This window comes from Dermochelys coriacea, chromosome 16, assembly GCF_009764565.3.
Source record: "Dermochelys coriacea isolate rDerCor1 chromosome 16, rDerCor1.pri.v4, whole genome shotgun sequence".
Lineage (NCBI taxonomy): Eukaryota > Metazoa > Chordata > Testudines > Dermochelyidae > Dermochelys > Dermochelys coriacea.
In genome coordinates, this window is record NC_050083.1 from 26,278,779 (window position 1) to 26,304,480 (window position 25,702).

The 25,702-nt window shown below is 41.4% G+C and overlaps 1 protein-coding gene across 12 annotated transcripts in view; it reads right to left on the reverse strand.

Annotated features, from left to right (window-relative positions):
• Positions 1 to 25,702, reverse strand: part of GARNL3 (GTPase activating Rap/RanGAP domain like 3) — a 209,786-nt gene that overhangs the window by 115,060 nt on the left and 69,024 nt on the right. For 7 of the 12 annotated variants that reach the window (XM_043498770.1, XM_038374925.2, XM_038374927.2 and 4 more), the window contains 6 exons: positions 19,378 to 19,477; positions 15,260 to 15,378; positions 6,015 to 6,079; positions 1,191 to 1,254; positions 916 to 942; positions 448 to 523 (listed from right to left, as the gene is read on the reverse strand). In XM_043498770.1, coding sequence (XP_043354705.1) covers positions 448 to 523; positions 916 to 942; positions 1,191 to 1,254; positions 6,015 to 6,079; positions 15,260 to 15,364 — 337 coding nt within the window. In that variant the 5' untranslated portion in view covers positions 15,365 to 15,378; positions 19,378 to 19,477. Of the gene's footprint in view, positions 1 to 447; positions 524 to 915; positions 943 to 1,190; positions 1,255 to 6,014; positions 6,080 to 12,506; positions 12,557 to 15,259; positions 15,379 to 19,377; positions 19,478 to 23,001; positions 23,168 to 25,702 lie in introns of those variants that run through there. The other 5 variants (XM_043498772.1, XM_043498773.1, XM_043498774.1 and 2 more) reach the window with 5 other exon arrangements.

Below are 25,702 nucleotides of genomic sequence, written 5' to 3' on the forward strand. Positions count from 1 at the left end.
GTAGCCTCACACTCAATTTGTGGGGTATGCTGAGGAAAGGGGTGGGGCTGCAGGAGCCCCGTAGCTACACTGCTAGAAAAAAGGGTTCTACCAAAATGTGGCACAATATTTCATAAGTGGGAATATACAGAGCTACTCAAAGTGCATTTGCAATATCACACCAGTGTTGGAAAAGAAACTGGGAGAAGCAGACTTTTTAATCCTTTTATACATAAATGTAAAAATAATGCAATATTTTACTCTAACACAAAGTCAGCTCAGACCCTGACATTGGATTAAGTTTGCAAGTCCTGCATACAGAAAAGACCTGTAGCATAGCACTAATAGCCATCTCTTTTCTCCACAGCCAATATACAGAGTCAATATGCAGTCCTGTTGTTTTTACATTCAGGCAGCCAAATGTGTTCAATTACCAGATGAAAAGGTGAAAAGAACGTGCCGACTCACCATTGCTGAACATTTCATCATCTGTAAGTTGACCATCTTTGGCATAAAGAACGCCAAACTTAAAATTTACGCAGCCCTGAGAAATAAAAACAGAGCTATAGTGTGTTAATCAGGAAAGATGAGCAAATGAACTTTTCTTATCATTTTTCCACTAAAGATTTGTATACAAGTCCTACTTATGGAAATATATGGCCCTTATCCTTGTGTTACACAAATACCACATTTATATTTTTCTCCACTAATTTATCTTTGAGTCATATGATGAAAATCTATTTATGTACTTAAATGTATTCACAATGGAACTTACAATCTTCAGCTTTGCATGCTCCACAGTGCCTCACATTACAGTTCTTGTTACAAGAAATGACTGTTACAAGAAATTACATATAAAGGGGAACTTATTCTAAATGCAAAGCTAATATTCGCTGAATGGGTTTTGTGAGTTCAAAGTGATCAGTTTACACTTACTTCTTGCTCTTCAAGAACCAGTAAATCCTGTTTAAAAAAAAAAAAGCATGGTTAGCACTCTGACAAAGACCTAGCCATCTTATTTCCACTCCTTTAAAAATCAGAGTTGTTTTCCTTTTCAAGTGACACTTCAATACACTTCAAGCTACAATGTTTTTTGGCAATGTCACAGAACTGTAATCTGCACCATCCTGTCCTGCCACTGCAACTGAGCAACAACTAGTACAATAGTGTATTCTAAAACACAAGAGGGAAGAAAACAGTCTCTTTCTTACCTTTTGTATCTCAGGGTGAGGAATTTCCCTAGGGCTTTTTTCAAATTTGTCAAGACTCATGGCACTGAAATGCAATTAAAAATAATAGATTTTGTAAGAGAGAAAGAATATTTTTCAATATTATCCATTTAGTAGTACACACCTGCACATAAAGAATTAACCAAATAGCCATTTTATCATATATGTTTGCATTCTAATGATCTCTTTGCCCTATGACACTGACTACTACATGGGAATTTTAGAGAAAGTAATGAGTAAGATACTGCATTGCCATCAAGTTAAACCTTATTCTGTTGGCATATAAAGCTCTGAGCTAAGGACTATCATAGTTATCCTTTTAATATGACACAATAGTGAATTTTGTTTTGTAAACTTTTCCTCCACTTCGTAAAAAGTAACATAAGGGAAGTGAAAATCAAAACAAAAACAGGTGTATTATTAAGTTTAACACAAAACTATAACCTAAATATGCACAAGCAACACAGGAAAATAGAGAAATAGTCAACTGTATACATAAGAAACAGGATAAAACCTTTGTATATGCAGAAAAATACAAAATCTGACTTATTAAACAGACAAGAGACAGTTACTTTTTCCATAACTGGTGTTCTTAGAGATGTGTTGCTCATATCTATTCCACAATAGGTGTGCGTGCTCGCCACGTGCACCAGTGCCGGAAGTTTTTCCCCTAGCAGTACCCGTAGGGGGGAGCGCCCCCACAGCTTCTGGAGTAGCACCTGCCTGGCACGGTATAAGGGGAGTTCCGCACTCCCCCACCCTCAGTTCCTTCTTGCCAGACAACTCCGACAGAGGGGAAGGAGGGTGGGATGTGGAACAGACATGAGCAACAAATCTCGAAGAACACCAATTACGGAAAAGGTAACTGTCTTTTCTTCTTCGAATGATTGCTCATGTGTATTCCACAATAGGTGATTCCAAGCTATATCTGTTGGAGGTGGGTAGGAGTTCACAAGTTCCCAGGATGGAGTACCACCCTGCCGAACCAGGCATCATCCCTGGCCTGGGAGACGATCACATAGTGTGAGGTGAATGTGTGAACCAAAGACCACGTGGCAGCCCTACAAATGTCCTGGATGGGGACTGGGCCATGAAGGCAGATGGCAAGGCCTGGTCCCGAGTCAAGTGTGCCCTCACAATGGGTGGCGCGGGAACCCCCACCACCTCATAACAGGAACAGATGCACAAAGTAATCCACTTAGAAAGTGGCTGAGTGGAAATCGGCTGATCTTTTGCATGCTCAGTCAAGACGATGAACAGTTGCGAAGACTTTCTGAATGACTTGGTCCACTCAAGGTAGAAAGCCAGAGCTTGCCTCACATCGAGTGTGTGGAGACTGAGTTCTTCACTAGTCGCGTGAGGCTTGGGGCAGAGGACTGGCAGAAAAATGTCTTGACCCATGTGCTAGGCAGACACTACCTTCAGGAGGAATGCATGGTGTGGGCAGAGCTGGACCTTGTCCTTATGAAAAACCGTATACGACGGTTCGGAGATTAGGGCCCTGAGCTCCAAGACCTGCCTGGCTGACTGATAGGTACCAGGAAGGCCACCTTCCACCAGAGGGAGACCAGGAACATGTGGCCAGTTGTTCAAACGGGTTCCCCGTGAGATGAGCCAACACCAGGTTTAGGTCCCACTGTGGAACCAGGGGCTTGGAATATGGGTAGAGACTGTCCAAACCCTTAAGGAACTGGCCAGTCATAGGATGGGAAAACACTGTGTACTCTTGCACCAGGGGATGAAAGGCCGATATGGCCGCCAAGTGTATCCTGACTGACGAGGGCGCCAAGCCCTGGGCCCTCAGGTGGAGGAGGTAATTAAGGATAAGCTGGATCGGGGTAGCCGTCAGGGAAATATCCAGGCCTGCCACCCACCTCAAAAACAGAGATCACTTCCCCACATAGGACTGGCGAGTGGAGGGCCATCTACTTTCAAGGAAGACACGCTGAACCTGTTCCGAGCATGTCCTTTCCTTGTCACATAACCACTTAGCAGCCACGCTGTAAGGTGAAGCATTGCTAGGTTGGGATGGAGGAGGCGGCCGTGGCCCTGAGAGAGCAGATCCGGGTGGAAAGGCAACTGCCATGGTGGAGCTACCGCCAGCCCTGAGAGGGTCCCGTACCAGTGCTTCCTGGGCCACACCGGGGCAACGAGGAGGACCTGGCTTTGTCTGTCTTTATTTTCTCCAGGGCCCTGCTGATCAGAGGGAATGGGGGAAAGGCGTAGAGGAGCTGGCCTGACCAGGACAGAGTAAAGGCATCGGAGATAGCGCCCCTCCCTAGGCCCCCTCAGAGCAGAACTGGGGGCATCGTCAGTTCTGCTGGGTCGCAAATAGGTCCACCTGGGGAGTACCCCACCTTCGGAAGAGCTGGTGAGCCACTTCCAAGTGTAGGGACCACTTGTGCAGAGAGAAAAAATTCCTGCTCAAGCCATCCGCCCTCACATTACGGGCACCCGACCGGTGGAAGGCTTTTAGGTAGATGTCGTGGGCTATACAGAAGTCTCACAGACTGAGGGCTTCGTGGCAGAAGGCAGAGGATCGGGCCCCACCTTGCCTGTTGATATAGAACATCGAGGCCGTGTTGTCCGTGAGGACCCTGACCTACGTTGCCCTCCAGGTGCAATCGGAAGGCCATACACGCCAGTCGCACCGCCCTGATTTCCTTGACGTTTATATGAAGGGGTAGGTCTTGGAGAGATTACAGGCCTTGGGTCTGAAAGTTCCCCACATGGAACGCATCGGACACCAGCTCCAACGATTGGGCCCTGTCCCTGAACGGGACCCCTTGGAGCATGTTGTTTGGGGCGGACCACCACCGTAGGGAGGTGATCATAGAGTTCGGCATAGTGAGGATTTTGTCCATTCTGTCCGTGGCTTGGGAGAACTGCGAGGCCAGCCAGAGCTGAAGGGGCCTCTTTCTGAGTCTGGTGTGATGGACCACATATATGTACGCAGACATGTGACCCAGCAGTTGCAGGCAAGCCCTGGCTGTCATCATCGGGAACCTTGTAACCGAGTTGATGAGCACTTTCAGGGTCTCAAACCTGTCTCGTGGGCAAGAGGCCCTGGCCAACATTGTGTCCAGTAGCGCCCCAATAAACTCTATGCGTTGGACCGAGACTAACGTGGACTTGGCATTGTTTATCAACAGGCACATTGGGGACAGCACCTTAAATAGGGAGTCTTAGGGCTCTTGCATCTCCTCAGCCTGGAGGTGGAGGTTCACTGCCTCCCTTTTTAGGAGGTCTTGGTGGGCTCGGTAGTCCTCCTGTGGGACAGAAGGGGGTGGGGCCACAATCAGCTCCTCCGGATGGGGTGAAGCTGGTGCGGTGCTTTGGATGTCGTCTGGCACCGGAGGACCCACCACCTGGTCGGACTCCGGGCACAGCACGGAGGACACAGGCCCCAACGACCTTTTTTCTGGCGGTCTAAAGATGGATGCCGACGGTGCTTCCAAGGCCCCAGCCAGCGAGTAAGCCCCCACCGAGGGCTGCGCCGGAGGCCACAGTGCCCACTGATACCACTGGGCCGGCCATGACACTTGCTGAGGCACCAGCAGGGCCGGCTGTTCGAGCTGGCTAGCTTGGCCTGTAGAAGAGTGGCTGTGATGTGAGGCCAAGTGGCGTATGATCCGCTGCTGCCTCTGGACCGGGAGTATCGGCAGTGCCGGGATCTACATCGGCCAGGGGACTGCGATCTCAACATGGAGGAGCGGCACCGACAGTAGAAGCTGCTCCGCGAATGGCCTTGATGGGTGGACCCGCGTCAGCGAGACGCCGGCGATCGACGCCTGGGGCTACAGTGCCTTGGCGGAGACTTGGAACGGGAATCCGAGCGAGAACGAAGTCGACTGAATGCTGCGCGCTTTAGCGTTGCCAGTGTAGACTAGCCCTAAATGTTAACACTTAACTATTGCACTTCATGGATAGGAGGACAAAAGATGTATACAGTAAGATGAGTAAGACCTTTAACAACACATGGTGAGTTCGCATGGGGTAGAGGGTGCATTTGGTTTCCTCTCCTGAACGCATGTGTGTGTGTGGGGGGGGGGAGGTGTCAGCTTTCAAAAGTCTGGGAAACAGTGCAGAAGAGAATCCACAATATCCCACATGAGAAAGCAGAGGAGAAAATCAGCTAAGGACTCCAATCCATTTAGGAATTTTTGTTTCTTCCTTAAAAAGAAAAGGAGTACTTGTGGCACCTTAGAGAGACTAACAAATTTATTTGAGAATAAGCTTTCGTGAGCTACAGCTCACTTCATCGGATGCTCACAAAAGCTTATGCTCAAATAAATCTGTTAGTCTCTAAGGTGCCACAAGTACTCCTTTTCTTTTTGCGAATACAGACTAACACGGCTGCTACTCTGTAAGCTGTTTCTTCCTTGGTTGACATTACCCCCTCATCCACATTCTAGTCAGATCTCTCCACCCAACTTTTTGAGGCTTCACCTGATCTGTCCACAAGCAAGCCCAAGATCACTTCCTCTCAAGCACCAATTAGTTAGTTCCAGTTAATGCCCAATTTCTAACTTGAAGATATTTCCCCCCACTCTGCCCCCCAAAAAGGGTGCTTAGATTTCTCTATTGCCATAGAGGTGTCACAAGGCCATTACTTGGCATTCTATAGCACCTGGACTGGAGGCATCTTGCATATAGAGGCTTTCCTTAAGAACTGTATTCTTTGTTTCACTGTTTTCTACAACCATAACGGAAAAGAAAATATGAACAGAAATAAAGCTTTTGAATGACAAAGGAAAACAGGGCACAGACAAATACATTTAATGATATACATTTGTGAATATTTACCTTAAAATAGATTTCACTGATAATGTTTTCGTGGGACTGTAAGGAAGGCATATTTTCTGAGTACCCTATGAAGGAAAAATAATAGGAGAGGTTAAATCAAACGCTGAAATTCTCTATGTAACTAAGTATGAATCTTAGTAAAAACAAGCAAACTAAAGACCAGGATCCCATCCTCAATGTTATTTAAATATATTTATTAATTACCTGGAAAAGGGGAGGAAGAGAGTGATGTGACAAAACATGTAGATGATGCAACATTATTTAGGCTAATCTAGAGTATAATGGAATGTAAGGAACTGCAGGGGGAACTAACAACGTTAGATGAGTTGGTTGAGTTCAGGATCCTGACGCAGGGAAGAAAGGTAAGCAGCAGGATACGGACCCTGGACTTCAGGAAAGCAGACTTTGACTCCCTCAGGGAACAGATGGCCAGGATCCCCTGGGGGACTAACATGAAAGGGAAGGGAGTCCAGGAGAGCTGGCTGTATTTCAAGGAATCCCTGTTGAGGTTACAGGGACAAACCATCCCGATGAGTCGAAAGAATAGTAAATATGGCAGGCGACCAGCTTGGCTTAATGGTGAAATCCTAGCGGATCTTAAACATAAAAAAGAAGCTTACAAGAAGTGGAAGGTTGGACATATGACCAGGGAAGAGTATAAAAATATTGCTCGGGCATGTAGGAAAGATATCAGGAGGGCCAAATCGCACCTGGAGCTGCAGCTAGCAAGAGATGTCAAGAGTAACAAGAAGGGTTTCTTCAGGTATGTTGGCAACAAGAAGAAAGCCAAGGAAAGTGTGGGCCCCTTACTGAATGAGGGAGGCAAGCTAGTGACAGAGGATGTGGAAAAAGCTAATGTACTCAATGCTTTTTTTGCCTCTGTTTTCACTAACAAGGTCAGCTCCCAGACTGCTGTGCTGGGCAACACAAAATGGGGAAGAGATGGCCAGCCCTCTGTAGAGATAGAGGTGGTTAGGGACTATTTAGAAAAGCTGGACGTGCACAAGTCCATGGGGCCGGACGAATTGCATCCGAGAGTGCTGAAGGAATTGGCGGCTGTGATTGCAGAGCCCTTGGCCATTATCTTTGAAAACTCGTGGCGAACGGGGGAAGTCCCGGATGACTGGAAAAAGGCTAATGTAGTGCCCATCTTTAAAAAAGGGAAGAAGGAGGATCCTGGGAACTACAGGCCGGTCAGCCTCACCTCAGTCCCTGGAAAAATCATGGAGCAGGTCCTCAAAGAATCAATCCTGAAGCACTTAGAGGAGAGGAAAGTGATCAGGAACAGTCAGCATGGATTCACCAAGGGAAGGTCATGCCTGACTAATCTAATCGCCTTTTATGATGAGATTACTGGTTCTGTGGATGAAGGGAAAGCAGTGGATGTATTGTTTCTTGACTTTAGCAAAGCTTTTGACACGGTCTCCCACAGCATTCTTGTCAGCAAGTTAAGGAAGTATGGGCCGGATGAATGCACTATAAGGTGGGTAGAAAGCTGGCTAGATTGTCGGGCTCAACGGGTAGTGATCAATGGCTCCATGTCTAGTTGGCAGCCGGTGTCAAGTGGAGTGCCCCAGGGGTCGGTCCTGGGGCCCGTTTTGTTCAATATCTTCATAAATGATCTGGAGGATGGTGTGGATTGCACTCTCAGCAAATTTGCGGATGATACTAAACTGGGAGGAGTGGTAGATACGCTGGAGGGGAGGGATAGGATACAGAAGGACCTAGACAAATTGGAGGATTGGGCCAAAAGAAATCTAATGAGGTTCAATAAGGATAAATGCAGGGTCCTGCGCTTAGGATGGAAGAATCCAATGCACCGCTACAGACTAGGGACCGAATGGCTCGGCAGCAGTTCTGCGGAAAAGGACCTAGGGGTGACAGTGGACGAGAAGCTGGATATGAGTCAGCAGTGTGCCCTTGTTGCCAAGAAGGCCAATGGCATTTTGGGTTGTATAAGTAGGGGCATAGCGAGCAGATCGAGGGACGTGATCGTTCCCCTCTATTCGACACTGGTGAGGCCTCATCTGGAGTACTGTGTCCAGTTTTGGGCCCCACACTACAGGAAGGATGTGGATAAATTGGAAAGAGTACAACGAAGGGCAACAAAAATGATTAGGGGTCTAGAGCACATGACTTATGAGGAGAGGCTGAGGGAGCTGGGATTGTTTAGTCTGCAGAAGAGAAGAATGAGGGGGGATTTGATAGCTGCTTTCAACTACCTGAAAGGGGGTTTCAAAGAGGATGGCTCTAGACTGTTCTCAATGGTAGCAGATGACAGAACGAGGAGTAATGGTCTCAAGTTGCAATGGGGGAGGTTTAGATTGGATATTAGGAAAAACTTTTTCACTAAGAGGGTGGTGAAACACTGGAATGCGTTACCTAGGGAGGTGGTAGAATCTCCTTCCTTAGAGGTTTTTAAGGTCAGGCTTGACAAAGCCCTGGCTGGGATGATTTAACTGGGACTTGGTCCTGCTTTGAGCAGGGGGTTGGACTAGATGACCTTCTGGGGTCCCTTCCAACCCTGATATTCTATGATTCTATGATTCTATGACTTAACAGCATGAGGGCTGATGAAATTAAGATGCAGAAAATTGCAAGACAGTGCCATTGAGAGGAACACTTGAACTATGCAGACACATTAATGGGTTCTAAGTTATCTGTAACTACATAGGAAAAATTGTCACTGTGTATCACTATGGACTGCTAAATTGAATCTTCTCAATGTACAGCGGTAGCCAAAAAAAGCAAAACAAAATATTAAGCTTTATTATAATTATTATGCCATTATATAAATTGATAGTATGCCCTCACCTGGAATACTGTATTCAGTTTTGGCCACTCATCTCAGAATTAAAGAAGTGTTGCAGATATGGACAATGAAAATGGATTAGTAGCATGGATAGATTTCCATATGAGGAGAGACTAAAAAAATTAAGGCTATTTAAGTTTAGAGAGCCCACATAAGAGGCAATGTGTTACAAGTATAAAAATATTGAATTGTACAGAGAAAGTAAGTCAGTCAAGTGCTCCTCTTCACAGTCTCATAATACAAGAATGAAGGGACAGCGAACAAAAATTAAGTCAAGTAAAGGAACAAACAGAAGAAAATATTTTTATAAAATGCATTATTCAACTTTGGAACTCAGTGCTACAAGATACTGCAGCAAAAATCGCAGGGTTAAATAAAATATATATTTAGGTGGATAATAAAAATATTCTCAGTTACATTGGCTAGGATAAAAATTCATAAGGTATATAAATCCTCATGCATCAGGACTTAATCTAATCACTAACTGTCTTGGGTTAGGAAAAAAGTAATAGCATGCCTATAGGTGAAGTTAACTACCCATTATGGAGACTCTTAAACCTTCCCATAAAGCATCCGATATTAGCCCCTGTGAGAGATAAGCTACCTGAGTACCTGAACCCAAGGGTGGCTTAAGTAAGGCACAGGCACTACAGTCCTGCGTCTGGGGCCTCTGCTCCTGGAGACAAGTAATTACAGCAGAATCTGAGCTCTCATTTTAAAAAGTTTCTAATCCCCATGGTTGGGAAGAAAAACTTGAACATTAACTGACTGACACAGTAACATCTCCTTGAGCTTGCAGAGAGCCTGAGATAATAGCTCTGAGAGGTTTGAACTACCTCATTCATCTTAATGGGATATTAATTCCAAGACCTACTGCTGTGGGGAACTCAATCAATATCCAACCAGCAGAAGACTGTGCATAGCAGAAGAGAAAAAATGCAATAGGCACCAGCCCATCCACCTAAGCATATGCACCCTAATTACCAAGGGAAGTGCTGAGAATGGGTTGTCCTTGCTACCATCCTTGCCTATCTAGGGCTAGGATCCCATGGACTGTCTATTTAAGCTGGGATTCCATGTTGCTGCCTATACCTCTCTGAGATGGGAAGGGACAGCTGCTATTGCCACACTAGGTGAGGGGCGGGGTCACAAGGCAGGGGCAGTGCTCTGGGAGATGTTTGATTGTTAATTTCAGGATCCATCTCCTGAAATTCCTATAAAACAATTTGTTCTTCTTTGTATGACAATGTTGGAGACTGGTCTCCCTCTATATTTTGTCAATGAATCTGGTATCTTCAAATCTGTGGGAACTGTTTCTGGAAGTGTTAGAGGGAACTGAAACTGTACACTGTACTGTAGATCTGGGAATGGCCAACAGGGGCCCCTCGAACACAGTGGCATCTACCAGTCTGGCTAGTAATCCACAACCAAATCTAATTCATAACATTATCCATAATAAGGGTCCTCTTGGACTAGTTGAGAGCCAGAAATTCTTCTAAGGACATACAAACTGATAGCACCTCCCGCTTGTAACTGTCTACAGATTGCAGATCTGATTCCAGATCCAATCCAGAACACAGAGGCAACAGCAGTGGTCCTGGCACCGGAGAGACTGGTTTACTAGGAGAATCTGACTGAATTTTAGGAGGTTGAAGCAGAGGCCTGGCGTGGTGCTCCTCTACCCTTCTCTTCTCTGACAGTTATTTCCTCTCTCTCAATTCTTCACTTCCTGGATCCAATTAAGGTGGAGGCATCAGATCCGAGTGACAGTTGTGAGCACTACAGTAAGAGGAGATTGGATAAGACGACTGATAAATTTGGTCCTTCAGTTTCTGGTTTGGATATGACAAACTAGGCTATGTCTACACTACCACGGTAAGTCGACCTACACTGGGTCAAGAACATGGAGTAATGGCCTCAAATTGCAGTGGGGGAGGGTTAGGTTGGATATTAGGAAAAACTTTTTCACTAGGAGGGTGGTGAAGCAATGGAATGGGTTACCTAGGGAGGTGGTGGAATATCCTTCCTTAGAGGTTTTTAAGGTCAGACTTGGCAAAGCCCTGGCTCAGATGATTTAGTTGGGGATTGGTCCTGCTTTGAGCAGGGGGCTGGACTAGATGGCCTCCTGAGGTCCCTTCGAATCCTGATATTCTATGATACGCAACTCCAGCTATGTGAATAACATTTCTTCCAGAATGGAACTAATGCTTGAAGAAGTTATACTATCAAATACTAAAAATCTATTTTAATAAAATCGTATACTAAATTACTATAAACCTAATTTAATATAACCTTATACTAAATAACTATAAACAATAGCTATTATCTAAAGCCTAATAAAATAGCTATCTTGAAAAAAGCTTTAGACCACAGGTTCAGTCTGATTCCCAATCCGCCACTGCTGGTGTTGGAAGGGACTGAGGCTGTCAGAGTGCCAAACCTTCGTTTGTAGCCTAGCCCCTAGGACAGGGGTCTCAAACTCAATTTATCTTAGGGTCAGTGCCAGTCCTCAAATCCTCCCAGCGAGCCAATAATGTCACTGAAATGGTGTTCAGAAAGAAAGAAAAACGTTTATATTGTATTTTTTATTACGAATTTCTTAGAAATAATAAAACTGTCATACAACTTTATACAATTCTTTGCCTGCCAGAGAGTTCTTAGTGTTTGCCAGACACCTGGCAACACTTCAGTTCTGTCAGTTTGTTGATGTTTGGCCTCAGTGACCGAGCAGCTGAAACCTTCAGAATTGCAGCAAGGTGTGCATCAGATAGTTGTGTTTGGTATTTTGACTTGTTTATATTCATTGTGGAAAAAAGTGACGCCGCCTCCATGGCTGACTCTGCCCAGCAACTAATGATGCTGACTCTGTCCAGAGACTAATGATGGTATCTTTGTCCCTCTCCCCCAGCCAATGGGAGCTGCCATGGGCGGCACCTGCAGCAGACATGGCCAGGAGTGTGGCTGCATGTATCTCTCCTCCGCGGGCTGCAGTGGGGAGGTTCTCGGGTCACAGATGGCCCGCAGTCCGGGAGTTTGAGACCCCTACCCTAGGACTTCATGATGGTGAGGGAATGGGCAGACAAGGGCCCGCGAGTCCTCCAACAGGCACTATGATTAAGGTTCATCTCAGCTACAAACTGTCAGTGCATCCCACAAAAGGCAACATGCAGAGACCACTTGAAGGAGAGACATATGTTGTAAACATCTTAGAAGCTTTTACGCACAATTCAGAAAAAAGGGGTTGGGGGAATCAAAGCAGCTAACAGTAACCCTGAAAGAAAAATATCAGCCCTCTAAATTGTGGGCCACACTGTACCTATTGGTACTGGCCCACTTTGGGGGTGGAATGGAGCTGCAATGCTTTAGGAAGAGCTCTGTGAAGCACAATTCAGCTTGGTGCTCCTAGGAATATAATGTTCTCCAAGGCATTTAATAAGTTCCATAGGCTGTGTGAAGGGTAATGAGGCCATGGCCCCACCTTCTCTGTGTCCCCCTTTGGAAAGGAGGCAGTACCAGGGAGCATATATTTTGCTGTTGCAGTGCATGTTATTTTGACCTTTCAAAAGAGCATCTATTCTTTGTAGTAGGGTCAAGAGCATAATGGATCACATTATGATGCCAGGACCCTACATGGTTATGCCAGGGAGACAATAGGGAGAAGGAGCCTCCCTTCCACTTACATCTCCTATACAGTGGGACAAACACAATCCAGCCGGTTATGTTCCCAGCCCTATCACAAAGAAAAGAAATACATTTTTTAGAATCACAAAACACACAATACAACAGCAAAATATTTTACAGAAAAACAAAGACCGAAGAACAACATGTCTCAGTTTTCTTCCTGGTGCTGGAAGAAAACATTCCATTGACATAAAACCATTTAGTAGGTTTCTGTAAAGGTATTTAAAGAGGACTTAATAGACTCCCAGAGATACTTTTGCTGATCTTACACTTTAATTTTTATTCTACATAAAACCACTGATATTCTTTTGACTTGTAAAATGGCATGAGGTTTATTATTTATTTGATCTCAATATTTCCTGAACACAGAGTGGAGTGTTACGGTCATTTAATAACCCACAGAGGGAAATCCTGCAAGGCTCATACCTAGACCATATCAGTTCTTAGCTATAGAACTCTAACTATTGTATACCTGCTCCTGAAAATTTAAAAAAACTGATCAAATGATTGCTGAATGGCAAATGTTCCCACAGTCCTTATTTTGAGTACATATTCAGTCATTTAATGCAGTGGGTGTCATATGGTATCACACAGTAGGTGGGCACAGTAAGGGCACCATCTTATTTCAAACTAAGCCTGGGAGGTTACCAAAATTTATTAAAAAGTTACCACTAAAATTGTTATTTGGAAGACTATTTCTGTGAGTAAAGGTTTTATTGGCTAATGATCACATCACTAAAGAACCATATCAGATAAACAACAAAAAACCAAGGAAACACAAGAATTTTTATTCATTTGCAGCTGATGTTCATATGTAGCACTTCTGATGACAAACACAGGACTATTAAGGCATCCACTAGGACCAAACACCACTCACAAGCAAAACTATATAATCTGTACACTGTCCAGCTTTTCGTCTATATACAGTGGGTGCAATTAAAAAGTTAATTCCAGTTTTAATTATATTTCCTATATTTAGAATGGGTAATACCACTAGAACCAGTAATATCTTAACTGGAATGAACTTAAAATGTGCCCACTGTACTGATTCAGCAGCCATAAATTGTTAAGTCATTTGGACTAGTGTATTTTGAAGTAACTGACACTTCCATCTGTCATTATATTTTTACCGTACAATGGGGGAGTCTAAAGTGCAGAGTGAAGAGAACATTTCCCCCTTATAAAGAAAAGGAGTACTTATGGCACCTTAGAGACTAACAAATTTATTTGAGCATAAGCTTTCGTGAGCTACAGCTCACTTCATCGGATGCATCCGATGAAGTGAGCTGTAGCTCACGAAAGCTTATGCTCAAATAAATTTGTTAATCTCTAAGGTGCCACAGGTACTCCTTTTCTTTTTGCGAATACAGACTAACACGGCTGCTACTCAAACATTTCCCCCTTATGTTATCTTCAATTTTTAAATTTCCTTTTTGGTGGTTTTATTTTTAATTTTGTTTTTTGTAAAGACAGTCCCCTCATGAGCCAGGAAACGTGGAACAAATCAATATGGATGGTGTGATTCTTATGAAGCATATACCACCAAGAATTGACCAAAATCTCTTCTGCAAAACGCATGAAACAGGAAGCATGTATGTGGTTAATACTCTTTTGATGTACTCTCACTGCCTGGGATTTGTATAAATCTAATTTGTCTGTTTGCTTTTATAGTTTGCATTAATTTTTTAAGTGGTTAAGCGTTACACCACTCCACCTACACTTCATATTTTACATTACCCTTTTCCCTTTAACCCACTTCTACTGCTTCTGACCATGTCACTCCCCTCCTCCACTGGCTTCATCTTGCCTTACATATCAACTTTAAGCTTCTTGTCATCATCTACTTCAAGGCCCTTGAAAACTCCATCCCTGCCTGTATCTCACCTCTCTTCTCCTGCTCTGTCCCATCCATCTACTCTCCTAAGCCACCTTACTAACTAAACACTCTCTCTGTATCCTTCTTCTCTCACCTTTACGTCTCCTTTTAGGTTATCCCATAGACAAGGATCTTCCTGTCTCTCCTTGTGGCCACACATCCACCCTCTATGCATTTGTATATCTTCTTGAAACACAACTTCTGTGAAGCTTTTCAATGATAATTCACTACAGTGAATAATTAAAATATGCCCATTTGTGACTGGACTTCTATGCAAGTCATCCAACATATCGACAGTCCAAACTGTATGATCTTGCTAAAGGCAGAATGGAAGGCCCATGGAGTAGGGACCATTCCTTCTCCTATGTTTTATTGAAAGCTATTCACACTGACAGTGCTCTGAAATAGTAAATACTTAAAAATAAGTGAGTTTTAATAACTAGTGAACTAATGACCTTTAGAGGGTCAGCAGGGAATCCAAAAGTTTCCTGTACATGAAGGAAGCCAGGATGACAAAAAACTAGCATCTGGATACATGAACCCTACAGATAAGATTTGTTTGCATTCTTTTCTGGGCTTACTTATACCATATATGAAATGCATATATGCATCCGATGAAGTGAGCTGTAGCTCACGAAAGCTTATGCTCTAATAAATTTGTTAGTCTCTAAGGTGCCACAAGTACTCCTTTTCTTTTTGCGAATACAGACTAACACGGCTACTCTGAAACATACCATATATGTACCTCCTGTGGTAACCACAGCACTGTAGCTACAGAAAAATGTTAGGAATTCAGTGGTACAACTGAGGAAAGGAAATGCCCTAAAAAACCATGGAGAGCAGGCAGGCAGGCAACTATTAATATTTGTTCCTTACTGTTTTTTTCCAGAGAATTGAGCGGTATTGAGGGACACGTTGATTGTTTTGGTTGGAGAGCACGACAGACAGAAAAAAAGGGTTCTTCTCTGCATCTGTACCCATGTAATTCTGATGAACTAGAAAGGAAACACAAGTGAAAAACAATTATACAAAGAAAAATCAATCGTTACAAAAGGAACTACACTGTTGGTAGATTTCCAGCAGCATATTGCCAAAATCTCCTTACTCACTTTTCCCACTGCTGAAACCCTTGTCCATGTGCTGTGATCTCTTGCCTTGATTAAAATAATCTTCTCTTGTTCAATCTCTCTGCCACTCCTCCAGCTCCCACCACTCCACAACCCTCTGAATTCTTCTACTTATTGCATCTAGTTTGAGTTCCTCATTCTAGCACGTCCTATAATAATTTCACAGTCACATTTCCCTCTGAACTCTCTCAAGTCCCATTAAACACTTTCCATTCCTTTTGCTTACTCTATCCTTTTCCCGTTCTCTATTCTTGGTTTTGTGCTCTCTGTCGTGCTGCTCACTACACCTGGAACAGTCTCCCTGCTGTGGGTAGCAATTTCAGTGTGTATGCCCAGTCCCAGAGTACACAACATCAGCATTTAACATTTGGTCTATGCTGGTCAGTAATGGCTTTACTGAAGCCTAATAAAACAAATAAGGATGCCATTGATTTTAAGGAAGAAACATGATTTGAGAAAATGTTTTTAAATTATGAAAGGTGTGTGTTATTGATGTTTTACATACACTGAGAAAGGTCTGAGAATTTGTAATTATGGTTCCAACTGATCTACATTAAGGTGTTAATATTAATGCTATTTACCACAATATTAAATATTATATAGTTACAGTTTGTTGAGTTTCAATTTCTGTGTGAACCATAACTTTAAAATTCCAATCTTTTGTACATTTAAAATCTCAGCTATAAATTGTTTTTGCATTTAATTACAGCAAGTTAAGGTTCCTACAGCATTAACTCAGATATATTTTTGTTTTTCTATTCAAATGTCTATCTGTCATATTAATGTCATAATGTACATCATAATATACAGAGTATGCACAATATAACCAAATTAACTGTGTTATAACCTTAACATTTTCAAGTTCATGGCTTTTTGCAATTATAATTGTAAACTTAATGCTGCCTTGAAGCTTCCATTTAACATGTAATAACTGACAAAACATTAATAGTAGGCAGTTGGTGTTATGGACCCAAGATGCATGATACAAAGGAGATGTCAGCTTCAGTGGAAGTTGTAATGATTTTAAGGTCCAAAATGTTTGAGAAAAGGCTGAAAATTGCTTTTATTTAGCCTAGGGAAAAGAAGGCTGGGGTGTGGGTGTGTGTGACATGAGAACAGTCTTCAAATATGTAAAAGGTTGTTATCAAGAGGATGGTGATCAATGACAAGAAGTAATTGTCAATCTGCAGCAAGGGAGATTTAGGTTAGATATTAGGAAACACTTTCTAACGATAAGAATATTAAGTACTGGATTAGGTTACCAAGGGCTCTTGTGGAATCCTTGGTATTGGAGGTGTTTAAGAACAGATTAGACAAACACTTGTCAGGGAAGGTCTAGGTATACATGATGCTGCCTCAGTGTGGGGGCATGGACTAGATGGCCTCTTGAGGTCCCTTCCATCCCTACATGACTATGATTTTATCAATGAGATCACTAACATGAATAAGGCCACCACAATTTTATCCTAAAACGTGCTAGACACCTACTGAAAATCTGTTCTATGAACAATAAATACATTTCATTTTTTTTTACCAACATTATTTGCAGAGAGCAAAGCTAACAAGCAGTCCTGTTTTTACTGTTGCTGAATCCAAGAGGTCGATCCTAAGTGGAGATTGGATTCCACTATACAGATACAACTCACCTGCCCTTTAAAACTTGGCTTTCTGGATTTATTATAGTATTGTCAGATCATATACCTATATATAATACTATATTTATATAAATAGTAACCACAATGCTTTCTTTTAGAAGAGGCCATGACTGCTCCAGGTCAAGCCTTTTCTCTCCTCATTGTCTCTCCCCCAAAAGGCCAAACTGAGAATATGTCACTTGCAAAGCATGCTAATGAACTTGAAAGCTCAGCAGTTCCCAAATGTGGTAACATGCAGTGCACAACTCCTGCTCTTTCCATTTCTAAAGTTTATAAATAGTATGCTACAGCCAACATGATTCTTTAATCAGCATTTCCACTGAGTTGTTTCAGTGTTGTATGCGATTTCAGAATTAAATATTCAGTTGATCCAACAGCTTCCAAAATACCTCAGAAATTTGGCTTTTTTAGGAATTTGTCTCTAGTCTCTGGCACCCAGGGTTATTTTTAAGAACGTGACTTAAAGGAACATTGTCAATAGATCAAATTGTTAAATTTTCTATTTTTCTTGCATCTGTTTGTAAAATGCAAGTAATTTTGAGAGATTTTTTCCAAGAAAATTTCTTATTTAAAAATATATTTCTTCTAGATATCCAGCACTCATAGGCAAATTCAAAACCACATAGTATGCACAGGGAAGCAGCTATGAACATCCTGCAATAACCGATCGGTGTATACAGCCTAGCCCTAGTGAACATCCCTACAATAACAAACCAGATTGTAAAAACAACGAGGAGTCCTTGTGGCATCTTTTAGACAAACATTTATTTGGGCATAAGCTTTCATGGGCTAAAACCCACTTTATCAGATCAGCGAGTTTTAGCCCACAAAAGCTTATGCCTAAATGAATTTGTTAGTCTCTAAGGTGCCACAAGGATTCCTCACGGTTTTTTTGCTGATACAGACTAACATGGCTACCACTCTGAAACCTGAAACCAGATTGTACATTTTATATATTTGTTTATATGTATTGAGGCAGTGCTTAGGAGCCCTTGTCATGGACATTGTGCTAAGCACTGTAGAAACACAAGTAACAGAAAGGTAAAAAATGATTTTAAGAAATAGATGTTTAAGATTTCAGGGTGTCTATTATAAAACAAAATGAATAGAAGAAAGACTCTTGCAAACACATTAAGAAATCCTGACTCTGTCAACAACTTTAAAGGACTTAATGAAGAAAGCATGGAAATCAAAACCTGGCTGCAGATCCTCACTATCAAGAGACATGGTTTAAATTTAGAAGAGATAAGAGAAAATTTATTGAGGAATTGCAGCTTCAAGGGGAAGAGAGGGATTTTTTTGTTTTGTTCTGTAAAGTTTATGTTTCAAGTCTCTCAAACTACAGGATTTTGCCATCCCAGTTCCTTCCTATAAAATCTGTGAAGAAAAGCAATTTCTGCTGATTCCCCTTAAAGTCTTGTGCAAATATGCCGTGTCACAAAATACTGCTACATTATATGGAGCGGCATAATTGTTATTTTTAGACTTACAAAGCCAAATAGGGGCCTAAGTGACTAATCTGGTGAAATCCTGCCAACTCAGTGGGCCAGTTCCGGAAGATATTTTGTGAAAAAGAACAAGGACAATTGAGTAAGCCACTTCAGATACGATATAAACTAATCTGAACCTTCACTCAAGTCTTAACCGAGCCTAAACTTTTCCTGATGTGCCATTAACTTGGCCTTCAACAATTCACATATACTTCAAGCATATTTCCTTATTTTGTCTGGGACAAGTAGTAGAAATTCAAAAATCCCCAAACAAAAAGTGTTCTGAAAACATTTTTACCTTATAGAAAAGTGAGGAGCACCAGAATTCTTGAAAGAAACCCTGATGTGACAAGACTTCTTGGGCTTGGGGCTTCTCTCTCACTAATGAAGCATCAGTGCTAGAAGTTTACTGCCTGTCCATTGGAAGCTAAAGTCTGCAGTGCAGTGAATGATTACAGCTTTAGTGACCAAATACTATCATGTGCTTATCCTGGATTGTATTGTGCCCCCAATAACATCAGAAGCTAAGCTCTTTGGGCCATGGACCCACCTGTCTGCCACAGTCCATCTTCTGTACAACTCTGCACACACTGAAGGTGCAATATTAATAAGAAGAAATAAAGTCAATCCCATGCACTTTAACAATTGCAATTACTCAAATGTGAAAAGTATTTCTCATTTATTTAAAATCATGTTTAAGCCATTTACAAAAGTGTAATTACCTTTTCCTAGAAAATATTTGAAATACCATCTGGTGTGATACTCTGGGTTTTCCAAGTGCACATCTGTTCTGCGCCATGTACCTGGGGTGAAATCTGCATTCTGAAGCAGAAACAGAATTGGGAAATTATTAGATTAAACTCCTCCAAATGCAAGGGGGGGGGAAGGGGAATAATGCAGGAAAAAGTGAAACAAAATTAACTAAAGTGCACCTGAGGAGTTTGATCCTCATGCCCATTCTTCATTCAAAAGCATGAAGCTGATTTGGAAATCTATTTTAATGCAACTGAAATAAAAATTTCTTACAGGTGATTTGAATATTGGATTGCTGAATAATCGGAATATTGGTACAGAAGATCACAGATTGTTCAGGAAAGACAGGCAGGGGAAAACAAGGAGGAGATGTTACACTGTATATCAAGATTATATACTCTTGTTCTGAAGGTGGTGACAGACAGACCAGTTAAAACTCTCTGGGTGAAGACAAAAAATGGGGGCAACTTCACGGTAGGTGTCTACTATAGATCACCAAATCAGGAGAAGAAGGTGGATGAGGCATTTCTAGAACAAACAACAGAAATAACTAAAAACACAAGACCTGGTAGTAATGGGGAATTTTAGCGACCTAGATATCTGTTGGAAAAGTAATACAGCAAAACAAAGTGTCCGGTAAATTCCTGGAATGTGTAGGGGATAACTTCTTGTTTCAGGAGTAGAGGAAGCAACTGTGGAGGGGTAGTACTTTAGACTTGATTCTGACTGATTCTTGAATCTGAAGGTAGAAGGCAATGTGGGTAAAAATGATCATGAAGTGTTTCTAAGGAAAGAAAGGAGTGAGAGCAGCAGAATACGGACAATGGACTTAAAAAAGCAAATTTTAACAAGCTCAGAACTAGTAGGTAAGGTCCCATGGAAAGAAAATCTAAGGGAAAAAGGAGTTCCAGAGAGCTGGCAGTTTCTCAAAGAGAAAATATTTAAGGCATAACAGCAAATTATCCCGATGCAAAGGTAAGATCAGTAGAATAGTATGAGGCCAATACAGCTGCATCAGGAGCTCTTTAAAGACCTGAAAATCAAAAAGAAATATTATAAATAGCGGAAACATGGACAAATTGCTGGGAATGAATACAAAAGAATAGCACAAGCATGTAGGCACAAAATCAGAAAAGCTAAGCCACAAAATGAGTTACACCTAGTAAGTGACATAAAAAGCAACAAGAAGAGGTTATTTCAATACATTAGGAGCTAGAGAAAAAACATAAGTAAAGTGTAGGTCCACAACTTTGCAGGGAAGGAGAGCTAATAACTGATGACATCAAAAAGGCTAAGGTGTTTAATTCCTGTTTTGCTTACATCTTCACTAAAAAGGCTAATTGTGATCAAATACCTAACCAGATTTAACAACAAGGGGGAAGGAACACAAGCTAGAATCGGTTAAAGAATAATTAGATAATTTAGATGTATTCAAATTGGCAGGGCCTGACAAAATTCACCCAAGCATACTTAAGGAACTACATGAAGCAATCTTTGAGAACTCATGAAGGATGTGTAAGGTACCAGTAAACTAGAGAAGGGCAAACATTGTACTTATCTTTGAAAATGGGGAACAAAGAGAAAGTGGAGAATTACAGACCAGTCAGGGTAACTTCAATATCTAGAAAGATAATGGAACAAGTACACCAAGGATAATAGAATGGTGAATAATAGCCAGCATGGATTTGTCAAGAACAAATCATGCCAAACCAACTGAAATTCCTTTGTTGACAAGATTACTGGCCTAATGGATGAGGGGAAGAAACAAACATGATTTATCGTGATTTTAAGAAGGCTTTTGATACAGTCCCACATTACATTCACAGAAGCAAACTACAGAAAAGTGATCTAGATGAAACTACTATAAAGTGGGTGCACAACTGGCTGAAAACATATACTCAAAGAGTAATCAATGGCTCGCTGTCAAACTAGGAGGACCTGTCTACTCTGGTCCTGCAGGGGTCTGTCCTGTGTCAGGTACTATTCAATATTTTCATTAATGACTTGGATAATGGGTTGGAGAGTATGTTTATAAAATTTGTGGATGACACCAAGCTAGGAGTGGTTGCAAGTATTTTGGAGGACAAGATTAGAATTCAAATTGACCTTGACAAACTTGAGAATTGGTCTGAAATCAGCAAGATGAAATTCAATAAAGACAAGTGCAAAGTACTACATTTAAGAAGGAAAACTCAAACGCACAACTACAACATGGGGAGTAACTGGTTAGGCAGTAATACTGCAGAAAAGGATCTGGGGGTATAAAAGATCACTTACTGAATATGACCCAGCATGATGCAGTTGCAAAAAAGACTAATATCATGCTGGGGTGGAACAACAGGAGTGTCTTATCTAAAACACTGGAGGTGATTCATTGCTTCACTCTATTCAGCACTAGTGAGGCCTCAGCTGGAATACTGTGTCCAGTTTTGCACTCCACACTTTACAATTTGTCTGCATCATTCCGAAAGAGTCCAAAGGGCAGCAACAAATATGATAAAAGGTTTAGAGAAACCTGACCTATGACAAAAGCTTAAAAAAGCAGAGATGTTCAGTCTTGAGAAAAGAAGACTGAAGAGGGAACCTGGTAACAGTCTTCAGATATGTTAAGAGCTATTATAAAGAAAACAATGATCAATTGTTCTTCACATCCACTGAAGGTAGGACAAGAAATAATCGGCTTACTCTGCAGGAAGGCAAATTCTGGTCAGATATTAAGAAAATCTTTCTAAGTATAGGGATAGTTAAGTACTGGAATAGGTTACCAAAGGAGGTGTGGAGTCCCTGTAATTGGAGATTTTTTTTAAGAATAAGTTAGAAAAACACCTGTCAGTGATGATCTATGTATACATAGTCCTATCTCAGTGCAGAGGGATGGACTAAGATAAACTACTGAGGTTCCTTCCAGCCCCTTACATTTCTAGGATTCTCTTTAGCTAAATGCTTTCATATCACTTCGGCCTTTTCTCACTGGCTCTCCCTTGGAACCACTGAGTTTTGATGGCCCTTTAACATTCTACTAAAATCAACAACACATCTAGATACAGGAATTATAGCAAAAAAACAGGTTTTTAAAACTCTCTTTACAATGTTTTGCCTCCAGATTTCCCCCATTTGTTTTTATTCTTCCCAGCACAACCCTAGAAGACTTTCAGCCATGGCCACCCATACTTTTGGAAGAACAGAGGGCATGGGAATCCCACTGGAGTCCTTCACTGCTGCTTCTGGGTTGATTGCTTGGTTAAAGGCAAGATTTAAAGTGACAGAAATCCCTCTCTTTTGCTTAGAGGATGTTTATGCTACTTCCACTGTGCTCTAAAGCCAGATCCCTCACTTTACCAGCATATCATTCAATGAAAACTGTTTTCATATTTTAGTCTAGAATTTCAGCCAGAAGAAACAATCCACCCTGACTCTTAGGTACTTAATAGAATCTGCTGTCTCAGTTGTACCTGGCCTTGTTTATGGAGAGCAGGGCAGTACAAGGTACCTACACACTTTTGCACTCGTACACCGTGATTAGGCAAAATGGCTGTCCTTGCACTCCCCTGAAAACAAGGACTACTACACACTAGTGACACTGTCTTGCTAACCTTTCTAAAGGGGCAGAGCCAAAACCTCAGGCAGCTTCTCAGGCGGCATTGAAGAATACATCCTGAATCTTTTCAAAGGGTGGTATATGCCTGGAAGCATTGTGCCAGGCTAAGCAAATGCTTTCCGGAGTTCCTGCTGAGGACATGTGCCCCTGCAATGGACTGTGACATTAAATCACAACTGAACCCAGTGTGTTTCTTTCATTATTCTATGGTGTTTTTAAAGTATAATTCTTTTATCATTTGATGGCTACAGTAGTTTAGTTTATTGGAACATTCACTATGGGAGTGCTGTACTATCCTTTCTCTGTGCATCGCTAATACATTATGTGCAATTTACATTTAAAGAGGAACACATCAGAAGCAAGCGTCTAATCATAGGTAACGTACAACAAACTGGGCATGGAAATACACCCCAGTGTATCTCAGATTACAGATCAACATAGTACTGACATATATTTCTGATTCAGCTACTGTCTAGTAAGGAGACATCCTCATAGTACCTTAATATTCAATAATACTAGCATTAATCACTGTTTTCTAAGGAACCATGAATGAGTCTGGGCCGATTCTGGCAGAAATTACCCCAAATTGCCCGTTCAGAATGCAAGCTGTGTGTACCACTTCTGCAATACAAAAGGCCTGACAAAAGAAACTATGACTTTCAGCAAGAATCCTGGGGCTTGGGTATCCCCTGGCTAATAAGCAGATTGTGTAGATCAGCTATTAATAGGTTAACAAACTATTTCACATAAAAAAAAATTTAACACATCATATAACCTGCCAACTGGAATTTTATTTATTTCAGAGGTATCTGGACTGTGCAGAGAATGTTACAATTGTAAGGTCTGAATCTTGTGACCTACCAGGGCTATGACCAAAAAAGCCTGATGCCACTGGCGCCCAATTCTGACTGGAATTATATAAAGATACAATTATATAATTGGAGAGTTTAGAAAAATGCCACAAGAATGATTTGAAGACTAGAAGGCATGTATTACAGTGAGAAACATAAGAAGTTCAGTCTATTTAGTTTAAGAAGTAAAGAGATGACTTGATCACAATCTATAAATACCTACATGGGGAGATAATTTCTGAAAGCAGAGGGCTCTTATCTAGCCAACAAAAGCATTACAAGATCCAACAGCTGGGAGCTGAAGCTATATAAATTCAAACCAGAAATAAGATCCCACAATCAAGAAAAAACACCACACTAGTTCAAAAACAAACCTGGCCTAGAGTGTAAGTAAAAGCATCTATAAAAATCATATATTACAAATGGAAGAAAGGGGAAGCTGATAATGAATATAAATTAGAACCTAGGAATCATAGAAAAGAAGGGCAGCAAAAGGACACAAGGAGAAATCTATGGGCAGCAGATTTAAGGACAACAAGGCGATTTAAAAATATATTACGAACAAAAGAAATTCTAACAATGGTATCAGTCATTAGTAGATGGAAATGGTAGAATTTAGGGATGTAAAATATTAAACTGTAAGCATTAGTCTGACCAGTTATCCCACCTTAACCGTTAAGCCTGAGCCCCAGGCCCTGGCTGGCCAAAGCAGCCCCAGCCTCTCTCCCTTTAATCGGTTAACCGATTAAACAATATAATTTTAATAGTTTAAACAGTTACCATTTAAAATAATATTTGTATCCCTAGTAGAATTATCAATAAAAATGCAGAAATGTTCAATAAATATTTTTGTTCTGTATTTGAGAAAATATGATAGATTATGTATTCATATCAGCTGATGACAATGATGAAATACTTTTCATTTCAACAGTAAAGGAGGATGTTAAACAGCAGCTCCTAAATCTAGATATTTTGAAATCAGCAAGACTGGATAATTTACACCCATACATTTTTAATGAGCTGGATAAGGAGCTCTCTGGACTGTTAATGATGATTTTCATTACGTCTTGAAACAGTGGGAAGATCCAGAAGTCTGGAAGAAAGCGAATGTTGAGCTATTACTTAAAAAGCCAAACAGGATGACCAGATAATTATAGGCCTGTCAGCCTGACATCAATCCCAGGCAAAATAATGTGAATGGTTGAAACAGGACTCAATTAATCAAGAAGAAAGTATAATTAATCCCAATATATATGGTTTATGGAAAGTATATTTTATCAAACTAATTTGATTTTTAATTTATGAGATTACAAGGTTGGAGGATAAAGATAACAGTAGTGATGAAACAGACTTTTGACACAGTATCACACAACTATATGGTGCATATTAAATTATTAAAAACTGGCTAACTGATAGATCTCAAAATGTAATTGTAACAAGGAATCATCTGCAATAGAGTGTGTCTAGTGGGGTCCAGCAGGGATCTGTTCTTGGCTGTACCCTATTTAACATTTTTATTAATGATTTACAAAAAAACATAAAATCATCACTGATAAAGTTTGCAGATGACAAAAAGATTGGGGAAAGTGGTAAATAATGAAGACGACAGGTCACTGATACAGAGCCATCTGGAATGCTTGGTAAACTGGGCGCCACAAGTTGTAATATAACCAAATGTAAATGCATACATTTAGGAACCAAGGATGTTGGCCATACTTACCAGATGGGGGACTTTATCCAGTGAAGCAGTGATTCTGAAAAAGACTTGGGAGTCGTGGTGAATAGTCAGAAGAAAATAAAGACCTAGTGCATGCTGTGACCAAAAAGGCTAATTCAGTCCTTGGA